A 12609-nucleotide genomic window follows, 5' to 3' on the forward strand; every position below is an offset into this window, starting at 1 on the left:
CCTGTTCTAAGTGTGTCTGTAATAATACTTTTGACACTGGCATAATTGTGTTTTTAAAAACATCAAACACTTTTAAAAGATATGTATGCAATAATTTAACATGTACAAACTAGTAGTTGTACATGTGTAGAAGCTTCGAGTGACTCACATCATGCATCGAAATGAGGGCAAAATTTTTCCTAATGTGCCTTGGGAAAGGAGCTGCATGCCAAGAGCAACTACATTAAGTCGTTTTAATGGTTTAGACACATGCCATGGATTTCTATTATTTTTTGGATTTGCCAAGAGCTCATGCAGCCTCAAGATATCTGGTAACCAGGACTGTACGGGGTGATCTCAAGGGTCATTGGAGGACACGTTAGGCTGTCTGATGGGCACATAGTGAGGACATTAAAGGGCTCTTTCAATACATTACACATTACATCACCTGCTGTGTGGTTTCTAAAATAATATCGGATTTCTTTGTTTTTCAAATTAATAAACTGAATTAAAAAGCACATTAAATCCCAACTAGACAAGGGGGCCCTTTAAGGTCTGTGAACACATTACAGAGAGGCAGTGCGATGGAGATGCAGAGTAGATACATACAGACATTTTTCTGTTGACTATCGGTAAATTAGAATTAGGACTGGGAAAATTGATTAAACTTCAATTTCAACTTCAGACTCATCTGATTTGATTTTGGGCCCCAGACCTGCTAATTAAATGAGGTTTCAGATATTGGGTGTGGCAGCAGCAATTAAAAGATTTTGCGACATTACATAATAACACAGAAACACCTGTAAAGCGGCTGCTATGTGTAGGTACGGATATGTGAACAAACCTTTAAGATGTTTTCAAACCGAAAACACATTTTCACCTTTGCGTCATTTGCACAAATTTGAGTGTGCATGCAGTACATGCAGCAGATTGCTTAACATACTGTTTTTGGCCTGTGCCCTATTCTTTGTGGTGTTGTGCAGCGTTAGTGTTGAATAAACTGGTAAAAAATAAAAACATGAGCCTGCACTGCATGGAGTTAGAAACAGAAGGAAGAATAAACTGCATCCCCTCAAGGTGCAAGATGGGGCGTCTGAGTCGCTCTATTGTGTCAATAGCCATCAGACGGTATAGATGGCAAGATTATATTCTTTAATTCTTACTGTTTATTATTGCGACAGCAATACAATAATCTCTGAGGTCCACTTTCCACCACAAACCTTACAATCTGACGTAATGCTGAATTGTTACTCTCTAATATCAGTCACTAAGAAGATGTTTCCACAACTTCTGGTCACATTGTCATGAAATTTGGTATGAATATTTACTGTGCTCTGAAAACTATTGTGACATCCTGACCTTTTGTCTAGAACCACAATGTGCTTGCTGTGGATATTTATGGTCCATCGAGGACTAATGTTTTTATGATGTTTTTGGTGACCTTTTTATGACTCCGTCATGACAGCCTTAGCCGGAGGCATTACGACTTCAGGTTATCAGTGCGTCCGTCTGTACGTATGTACATCCTTTCTATTCTCGTACACGGAATATATCCCCATGTCACCACCATCGGGGAATGGACTCTGGACGACATGCCGATGCTCTTCCATGTCCTTCAAACAGGAGTTTTTAGCTTGTGGCTCTGAGTCTGCATGAGTTCTGCTATTTACATAAACGGGGATGAAAACTGCAATGGTTTACTCAAAAACTGCTCCTTGATACAACAGCCAGGACTATTTCTCAACCGCACATGAACGGCTGCTGACGGAGGACATTTCCTTTTTTCTTGAGGATTAATCTCTTTTTGGAGTTGTGACAAACGATTGAGGTCAATTGTTACAGAAACTCTTAAATGTTTCAATTTAAATTACACACATGAGCGCACACTCACACTCAAGCTACAAACTCTGTCAGCAAAACGCATTTACGTTTTGGTATTTACTGAAATGCTGACATGAATGAAAATAATGTGCTTCTAAATCTGGCGACGTGCCTTGAAAATCAAGCAGGAATATACAAAACCTGCTGAAATATGCAGCTGCCAGGAGACATGACATTGCCCATAAAATGTTGACTACAAAATCAAGTGCTCTCTATTAGGATCCGTGCAATGCACTGCCAAGCTGTGTGTATGATGAGGTCAGCTGTAGTGAAGTGTGTAAGTATTAAGTTAAGTGGTGATGTTTCTTTCACGCAGCCTTTGACCTTTGACACCGGAGAAGTGTGAACACCTCTGTTCACACGTCTCCGTGTCAATAGGAAAACATGTTTCAAAGATCACTGAACTTCTGCCTGTTCAGTCCTGTGAAAGACAACTGTGATATAAAACAAAAAATGTGATATTATGACAGCCCATCCTATCAAGCTAAAAGACTGAGGCGCAAGCTTTTGTTTTTTTTCCAAATAGTAGGTTTTAATTTTTAGGATATCATCCAAGACTGGCTTTCTTACAGTGAGGAATCTTTACTCTCCTATCATGAACAGGGCTTTTATTAAACATTGGACTAACCTGTAGCCCCACAAACTCATGTAGTAGGTTAATAATAAGCTAACATGCCGCCTTGGTACGAAGCCTAAGCTAGTTAGCCTGGAATGCTAACGACTGCAGCTCATCGGAGAGCAGATATAGACCGTCTAATCCACGGTTTAATTCTTACACTTTTTCACACGTGTGTTTGGAAAGGTTTAAAAAGACGAACTCTTTTTAAATGCTGAATATCACTCTTACTACAGCCCCAAGCATCTGCTGATGCTAGCTTGTGTTCTTTAATGTATCCCTGATCAACATCTTTCCAGATGCACCAGTAAGCAGAGATCTTGTGATTCTCAGCTCTGAAGCCGCTAATGTACGATCCTTCAAACTCACTTCACCAGGCAGACAGCCAAAGAGGAGCATCCAGACAGAAAGCTGCTAATTACTAAGTTTGTGGGGCGGATAAAGCTGTGATGGACTTTAAATATCAATAAGTATGTGCGGCACATCTGCTGACTGCTGCTCAGCAGTTCTGATTGGATTCAGGCTTATCTCAATTCAAGCAGATGGTGGCAGTTTATTTTAAGTGTGCTTGATAAAGACGTGCAGAGCATTATGGAAGGGCAGAGGGTCGGTAAAGGAAACAAAACACTGCTCTATCCGAGCTGCACTGACGGTGCTTTCATGCTCATTTCTCAGCAGATCAACTTTATCTCCCGAGTGTTTGTTTGTCCTTTATGGCCACAGAATCAAAAGGTATATCGTGTGCATTTAAATCTGAATCTGCTGTTTACCTGTTTTCAAAAGGTTTTAGTGAGAGTAACTCTAATCATGCGTTGCCAGAACATACCAAGAGTAATGTCTTAATGCACCAGACCAGAATCTAAATTGGTGCCAGTATTAACATTTGACTAAATATGATGCCCTGTGGAAACTTTGTAAATATAAAGTCCCAACAAGCCGACAGCCTCCTGTAAAGTTCTGGGTAAAGAGATATGCGTGACCTTTGCCATCAGATCTGCCGTGGAAACATGATGCATTTTGACTCTTGATTGTTTTTAAGTGTAATTCTCCTGTGTGGACATTAAAGGCTGCTGTAGCTTTGCAGAATAATCCCAGTGTAGCCTCTGAAGTTTCTTTGTCTAGAGGACACTAGTCCTGGATTTCACCTTCAAATTCAATAGAAGTTTATGGACCCCGGGGTGAAAATGGGCCCACAGTGCTCCAGTTGAAAGTAGGACAGATTACTGCGGGCAGCCTGAGCTGGGCTGGATGGTTCCCCGCAGGTAGAAATTCTCAAGAAGCCGGCAGCTGCGGCTGTGTGAGTTTAAATAGACAGTGACTGCCAGCGGGAGAATTTGACTGTTGGCCGCCAGTCGTGGCCTAAATGTACTTTGTCAGTATGAAGATGATTTTTTTTTTTAAAGAACACACAGTGCAAGGCGGGGGCAGCATTTTAAGCCATCATGGAAATGAGTCTTCACTTCCACCGTTTTGTTTCCAATAGAGGGAGCTAAGCGGAGCTGTCACTGGCATTTTTAATGGATGCTAATTCATCCTCCAGAGCTCATCACAAATGCCGAGCTTTGTGCGTGTTGTGTAAGCATTAAATAGCATCATCATTACTGCAGAAGCGCAGTGCACTAACCACTTCTGTTTTTTCTGACATCAGAAAAGCTGTGTGCTTCATGCTATTATGAAGGTGGAAAACATACCATTCAATTTTCATCATTTGACAATGTGTTTTGCTGAGCTTAACAGAAAATCCCTGTCAGAGAGAGGCAACACTTTTTAGCATTTCAATTCCACGATCCTCAGTGCTTAATCCTGCCTATTTGATTAAAGTGTTTGTTATGACTGAGTGCCATTCTGAAAATGGAAAGATTACTGTTAGATAAAGATAGAGCGAGTGGGATTTTCAGATTTGCACCTACAGAATACGCTGTGCAGTAATGACTTAAAGTTAAGTGTCAAAGCAGCTCAGATATGCCAATGAAAAACAGCATGTGTTTTAATATAGTCCCCAAAACAGCACATTCTTTAATTAATATAAATATGAATTATGTTAATTTAAGGTGTTTGCTGATGCTGTGATTATAATACTAAATATATTATCAGCCGTAGTAACACATTCCAAGTCTTATATAATACTGTACTCATAACGTTTTTATGAAGTATTAATAAGAGACGTAAAATGTAACGTCTTGTAGTTAGAGGCTCAGTGCTGATGTCAAACAGTTCAACACAGATTGTTAAAATGACACGAATCGATTCAGATTTCTGATGTGTTGAAGCCCTGATGTCAACACCAGATATTAAAGAAACACATTACCAGGTTTGTGGTTTCCAAAAGGGATGACATACAAAAACATAGATTATATTTGACCTGAGGGGAATCCAGTTATAACTCAACACAAGCCTGGACCACTGGAGCATTTCATATAAATAATCTAAAAGCCACTATAACTGTGAGTTTGTATTAATATTAAAGTTAGTTTTGATAGATAACTCTTAACTGTAGTTTCTATATATTTGCTCTCAAGATGAATGAAAACAAATTAGGACATCAAGTGAAAAATACATTTAAGTTACATTTTTTAGTTTCTTTTATTATTAGTTCATTAGTTTTTATTTCCATTTTAAAGAAAACAAACTGTCTTTCCTCCCCCTTCCCAAAACTCACCCCAATCCTTAAATAAGAGGCACTCAACACAATATAGAAGTAATATCACAGCAACATATAGTAACATTCAACACAAAGGAAAGGAATGTTTGTGTGTGTATATAAATATATATATATATATATATATATATATATAAATATATATATATTACATATATATATATATATATATATATATTACATATATATATTACATATATATATATATATATATTACATATATATATTACATATATAATATATATATATATATATATATTACATATATCTTACATATATAATTACAGATATAATATATATATTACATATATATTACATATATACATATATATTCATGATATTATCTATATATAATATATTATATATATATCTATATATATGTGTGTGTATATATATATATAATATATTACATATATACTATATATATAATATATAAATATTATATATATATATATTTATCTATATATATATCTATATATCTATATATATAATATATAAATTACCTATATAATATATATATTTATATCTATTACATTTATACATATATATAGATACATCTATACCATATATATATATATTACATATATACATATATATATTATATATATATATATATATATATATATATATATATATATTACATACAGTACATGTTTGCACTTTTTGTTTGTCGCTTTGGCCATAAGCGTCAGCTAAATGAACTGTAATGTAATATATGCACACCTTCATACATTCATTCATTTTCAGTAGGTCAGAAAAGAATAAATCGTCCTAAATGACTAGAAATCATAATCTCACAGTGAACATCTCCAAAGTTGATGATTTTGAAGTTAAACTGAAGGGTTAACTGTTTGTTATGGGTTCAGATATTCTCTTAAACTAAATAAAATATTTAAAAATAAATTATCTGGAAAATGCATTGTCACACAGCTTAAACCAGGATTGTTATTTTTAGCTCGTGAAAAGTTGACATGCTTCGCGACAATCATGCTTAAAACATTCTTACATACATGTGTGTCATTTAGGAGAGAAACATTACAAATAAAATGATTACAGTAAGTCTTGCCTGAGAGAATAAAGAGTCAGGCTTATATAAAGCTCTAATGTGTTTATCACCTACAATAATGTGGAAAGTGATCTGCCCTTTCCTCTAGTTTTCCACCTGCTTTTTCTCACAAAATTAATCTCACACCACAATGTGTCTCCGTCACTGAATTTGCTCCCTCCCCACTTAAATCAGTCAGATGTGCATAATTAATTTGACATATTTGCTTTGGCTTTTTTCGACATGAAGTTCAGTGAAATGAACCGTTATTAATGTCACAAACAGAGGAAGCTCATCAGGGGATGTTGGTAGCCGCCGGAGAAAGAGAGTGTGCCTCCACACCGCCATGTTGCTTCTGACTGAAGACAGAGAGCCTGGCTCAGACAGATGATCCCGGGAAATGCATTCACCATGAAAGGAACTGAAGCAGCCTTTCCTCTGATGCTTTCGCTCGGATTCGCCGCTATGAAAGCCGCCCGTCGCCCGCCCCCCCCCTCCCCTTTTTTCCACCCTTCATGAAAAGATGCCATTTCCATCCCCCTGTGATTGCTGTGATGTTGAGTCACCCAGAGACTAATCCTGGAAATAATAGAGATTAAGCTTTTCCCCCAGTTTTTTTCAAGGTGCTATAATTTCTCCAGCTCATAAGCTTTTATCCCTTCTCAATACGGGAAGGTTGGCTGCTGTGACCTACACTCCCAGCTTTCATGAAGAAGCTATCTTTCTCCATAGAAAAAGAAAGTTAATTCAGATTAGAACGAGCAGGAACTGGCTCCTTTTTAAAATGTGGAATTACTTTTATTGTAGAAAGAAAGAAAAGGAAAATCAAAAGTGACACGATCCCCGCTCAATTGACTGTTCCCTAAATCCCTGAAAGGATTGAATAGTGTGCTTTTCTGCTCTAACCCTGTCTTGGCTAACAATGCTAACAATGTTAGCCAAGACTGTGTTATGTTTTCTGAACATATCAGTCGTCATCCTTGTGAAAACACACCGTTAAAAAAACAAGCGTATAAGCTAACAAGCTAAAAAGGTTACAGAAAAATTGCATTCTGATTTTACGAACTAAGCTAGCTCATTGCAATGCAAGAATAATGCTATTTCTTTGTTTTCATAACTAGTGAAGATGCACGTTTTTGCCTGGGACATGAAGCGTTAGCCTTATTCTTTTAGCATCAAGCATTAGCATTTTATTTTTTTACAAAATTCTTGTTTTAAAATGACTTCAACCAACTCATAGAGCTAATGCTGCATTCATGTGGTGTCGGAATAATCCAAAAAATGAGTTCCCCTACAGGGTAAACTCATGTGAACGCCCCTTTAAGTCAGAACAACAACTCTGGTTGACATTATGTAACGCAGAAACATGGCAGATGAAAGTAAATGTTGGGTTGATGGTAAGTATTCACATATTGCATATACATTTTTTGCTCGCATGTAATTTGAAATATGGTATTAGGTTGTAACCGTTAGTTCCCATCATGTAGATTTACCTAGATTAGTTATTTATTACCATTAACCCCAATAACAAGGGAAAGCAATATCTTAGTGCTTTTAGGGAACGTACTGGTGCAGCAACAAGTCTGGGACACGAGTACAACACATCTTCTTTGTAGCGTCCATGTTGTTTCCACATTACGACTTAAAGCTCATGAACACACCGAATTAGGAGGAACGATTTCCCAATTCTGGAAATTACACTGACGCCACCAAAACAACAACAGTTCAGGGGAACCAGACAGACAACAGGTGCCTTACAGATTACAACTGTAAGTATCTTAAATCAGCAAAACAAAGTAAATATGTTGTGTTTTTTCCCCTTGTAGACCTCTTTGATGTTATTGTCTATCTTAAATGGTTGACCTCTACTCAACCTTTTTATTTTAGGTTAAAGGTAGAGTAATTGAGTTCAAGTTCTAAAGCGATGAACGACTATTTATAAAAACTAATCAAGGCCTAAACACATTCCCAGCATGATTGGATGAAACTAAAATAACCGCAGCTTTAGTCCATCTCGTCAAAGTCGCTGGAATGAAGCTTTTGAAACACTTCCTGGATGCAAACGAGATGCGTAACTTCCAGTCAGGAGCTCGTTCCTCTTGACAACTGATGTACAAATTCTCACAGATGATGGCGGTTTCCAGTTTGTTTGGCGCAAAAACGCAGCTAATTAAACGTCCCGCCCTGCTGTGTTTTGTGAATACATGCGTGGGAGATTAATGAGATCAATTTCAGATTTGTGTAGAGGAGGGAGTCGATGTCCCCAAAAGTCATACTGACAGGCAGATTAAGCACATCGGCCTAGCAGAGGGGGGAGAAAACAGCCTCTCATCCACGGTTGTCTCTCTCGGTCTCTCCTTCACTCTCTCATTTCTCTGCTCTGTCATTTGCTCTCGATTCAGTGTAGCGCAATTCAGTACACTTTATTGGTATCAGTGGCACACGAGCGGTCCGGGTGGAGCATTTAAATGAAATTGGAATTCATCAAAAACAAAATCATATCAGTAAACACATGTTACCTCTGGGTGTTTTTGTGTATGTGTGTTTTCCACAGAGATCTGTGGAGCACATTACACATGCAGGATCAAATAAACAGTGATAATCAGCTTTAATCATTTCAAATTCTCATCTGAAGAGTACACAGTGTGCTTGAATGCCTGTAAATCACTAAATAAACAAAGTAAACGGCGCTAAAATAATACGACACAACGAGTAATATATTGTAAGGCTATTTGATCCGATTTAAGATACAACAACTTTGCTTTATTAGGTTGATTCTGAGTTACCTCCTCTTGTTTTTTACTCATTCAGTGAAAATGTCTTTACGTTAATCACTTCTCACACCTCCACTTTCAGTAGCAAAGACGTGTTCGTCCTTTCTCTTGTGTTACGACTGAGGTGATTCTGGTTGTTATTTTCGGTCACACTCTTCTCTGTAGCGTGCCAATCTCTATTCATGGCTTTGAATCGGATAGAAATTCACTTTTCTTTGTGCGTCTGTGTTCCCGACAGGCAGCTTCAGTTTGTTCAGTTTTGTGTCTGAGGTTAATCCCTCACTGGTGAGCTTAGTGAGAGTTATTAGGTCGGTCAGTCTGTTGACTGTCAGCATTTTAGTCCTTTAGTGGTTTATCTTTTCTTTTTTTAATGGTTCGCTTTCCCTGAATGTAAAATTGTTGCCAGGCTTGCAGTGTGGCTGTAGGGACGGCAAACAAAGGTGGTTTGGTCGGTCCACCACTTTGGTCCAGACTGATGTATCTCAACAACCATTGGATGGATTGTCTGTACAGAATTCAGTACTTCCAGGTGTCCAGAGGATGAATCTGGTGTTCCCTTAAAGTTGTCTATAGTGATTGTAATACATTTTTACTTTAACCTTTACTTTTTAACTAGCGCCATCATTAGGTGAACATTCTCATTTGTCCAATTCTTTGGTTTATGACTAAATACCTGCAAAAATAATGACATTCCCACCAGCCTCAGCCAGTTTAGTGCTAATTATGCTAACACACTTAACTAACGGTTAACATTATGTGCTGAACATTAGCATCATGTGCTTAAATGTGGACTCACAGACTCTTAGTCTTGGGTAATATTCCAAAATACATTTTCATATGTCACTTCCATATAAGGCGTCTGTTTGCATTTCTCTGAATCAGATTTAAGATAAATTATTTTTGCCATATTGACTACGAGGGGAAAAAAAGAAGCACCCTGAGGCATGTGTAGCTGCAGGCGATGATAAAACAAGACATTCAGTGGTGTGTTTCATCTGCTGCGGCTGCTCTATTCGTTGTTGCAGGCTCTAACAATAAGAACAATATTGCGTGAAACCACTCGACCTCTTTGACCTCTCTAAACCTCTTTTTATATGACTTCTAAAACAGTGTGCCTGTGTGAACTATTCCCTCCGCAGTACTGTTCATGCAAGTTCTTTGAGCCTGTTTTGAATCTTGCAAATGTGTTTTTCTCCTTTTCCCTTCCCCTTCTTCTGTTCTGTCTCCCTCCTCTGCTCACTCAGGCTTTTAGAACCATTTTGAATATGGAACCAGATTAGAAAAATCATGCTAATGCTCAAAGACTTTCAATCCTGCCTCATCCCCAGAGATAAAACCTGAAATCCAGAGGCAGAAAATTGGGGAAAATTGCTTTCTTGTTGCTGTGCTTTTTCAGTATTATGAAATAAAAATGTCTCCAACTTCAATCGTCGCAGTATTTAGAACCCATTTTTATTATATTCTATGTTTTGTTAATATATATATACATCTCCTCACATATCTTTCCTAAATCCAAAGTTAGTGAGTCACCTCTCTTCATCCTCCAGTCGTCATCTGGTATGTTAACATTTCTGGCTTCATCGTTGAATTTCATTACGTTTTTCTTTGCAGAAGTCTCCTCCTACCAGCCAACGCTTCCCTTCAGCTGTCTCATCAAACTCCTCTTGGCATTTTCCGTCCCACTAAGGCCAAACCTCCACCCTCAGTAACCACAGATTTTAAATTAATGCCAAGTTGAGCTCTGTCTTTCAAATGGAAGAAAAACACTTGATATTGTAAAGAAAACAGAAACTTCAATTTTAAGTTAATCGCTCCTTTTTTGTGGATAATCGTCTCTGTAACCAAAAGGCTTTGAAGTAAAGTATTTATAACATAGATATTTAAGAAACATACATTCTGTAAAATGTAAGAAAAGAAAGAAATCTATGCAACAATAGTGCCTGATAATATTAAATAATAAAAATAAACAAAGTCATGATTATAATTTCAAATTGCAAAGAACCTTTAGTTTCATTACTTCGTACGCACATCTACATTTCTGCATCGATATTACTATTTATATTGCTTAATGTATAATAGATATATAAAGGAACTACCTTCGAAAAGGTCAATCCTCACCTGATCTCAACAAAATGAAAACACATTAACTGAATCCCGATCTGTTGCTCACTTATATTCATTTTAATATATTCTGTAATTTACTCTTGACCTTTTCACAACCTCAGGACTTTCAGTACACAGGCACAAACGTTCTGCTTATGTAAGACTGTGCATTTTAATGTGAGCGTACTAATGTTTACTTTGGGTCTAGACAAAGGTCAGTGCTGTGCTGCTCTTTAAAGCATGAGCAGTCTGAAAGCATTCAGGCCAACCAAAATGAAGCGTGATGAGAGGTCATGTGGAAGGAGATTTCAAAAGCCAAATGAGATGGTGAAATTGTTGTGGGATTCGTCAAAAACAAACACTTTCATAGGCAAAGTAAAGTATCCAAGAAGACAGAAGATGGGTGAGCAACAAAAAGCAACATAATATGTATATTTAAATAAATAATGTACAGTCTATTAGTCACCTTAAGTCTTCAAACCTCCTTGCAATTATTTTCTCTTTAAGTCGATTGACCAATTTGCAGGATCTGCAAAAACCACACAATTACACTTTCCAGTGCCGTGTTTAAAGGCCAGAGACATTCGTCAAGATAAACTATCGACTTGTAAAGCAGGATAAGGCCACACAAAGCCTTTCATAATTTATCTTCTACTGTTTAAGTCATTAAAGCTCTACTGAGGGAATCTTTCACTGTGGGTGAAATGGGTCTTGATCTCATGTCGTGCGTTAAACTCTGTCGAGTGTTAAGGATATGTCGCTTTTCTGGCTTCAAATATGCGATTTAAGATTCTTCACAGGATGATGCATTTATAACCGTTGTCCCAATGATGTGATCATCCTCGCTGTAGGTGCCCTCTCCCAGAGCCAGATGCACCCACTCCTGGGCTCCCTGCATCTACCAGGCCGACCCCTGCACCCACGGCCTCATGCCCCGCTGGAGCACTTCCTGCCGCTCAGGGTCAACAGCTCCTCGCCGCTCAGTCTCTTCCCCAACTTCAGCACGGTAAGATACTATTTCACATTTATCGTAAACACACATTTGGTTACATTTCGCGCTCAAAAAGGGATTCCAACACACACGCATGTTTTGTCTGGCTCTAAACGAAGAAGACTTTCACAGTCTACATTTAGCTTTAACCCTTAATGAGTCAAATCAGAGGAATGCGCTAAATGTGGGAGGCTGCGAAAACATTCCTGACGCTAAAGATATGAGTAAACTAACACAGCTGCACTAAAGGGGTTACACATATATACAAAAGAAGTGATGGGAGAGGGGTTATTTAAAGAATGAATTCAGGACCGTAGTTCATCTTTTATTTATTTTATTTTTATTATTTATTCTCTACTCTGTGAACGTCTAATTCTTCCAAACCTCTGCGTGATGTAGCATCAATGTTTTATTTTACTAAATAATCAACTGGGGAAGTTTCATGGTGATATCTATTACTTACATTTTTAGTATATTAGTTATTTTTACCCTATATACCTCGGGTGTCTTCCCTTATTATCTTAAATACATTTTTCTTTTATATTTTAATTTGTGCAATGT

The 12609-nt window shown here is 37.6% G+C and overlaps 1 protein-coding gene across 2 annotated transcripts in view; it reads left to right on the forward strand.

The window, feature by feature from the left end:
- Window positions 1-12609, forward strand: part of LOC115025104 (zinc finger protein 385B-like) — a 64964-nt gene that overhangs the window by 41107 nt on the left and 11248 nt on the right. For both annotated transcript variants that reach the window (XM_029457163.1, XM_029457162.1), the window contains exon 3: window positions 11909-12063. In XM_029457163.1, the coding sequence (XP_029313023.1) occupies window positions 11909-12063 (155 nt within the window). The remainder of the gene's footprint in view (window positions 1-11908; window positions 12064-12609) is intronic.

Source organism: Cottoperca gobio, chromosome 19 (genome assembly GCF_900634415.1).
Source record: "Cottoperca gobio chromosome 19, fCotGob3.1, whole genome shotgun sequence".
NCBI classification, from domain to species: domain Eukaryota; kingdom Metazoa; phylum Chordata; class Actinopteri; order Perciformes; family Bovichtidae; genus Cottoperca; species Cottoperca gobio.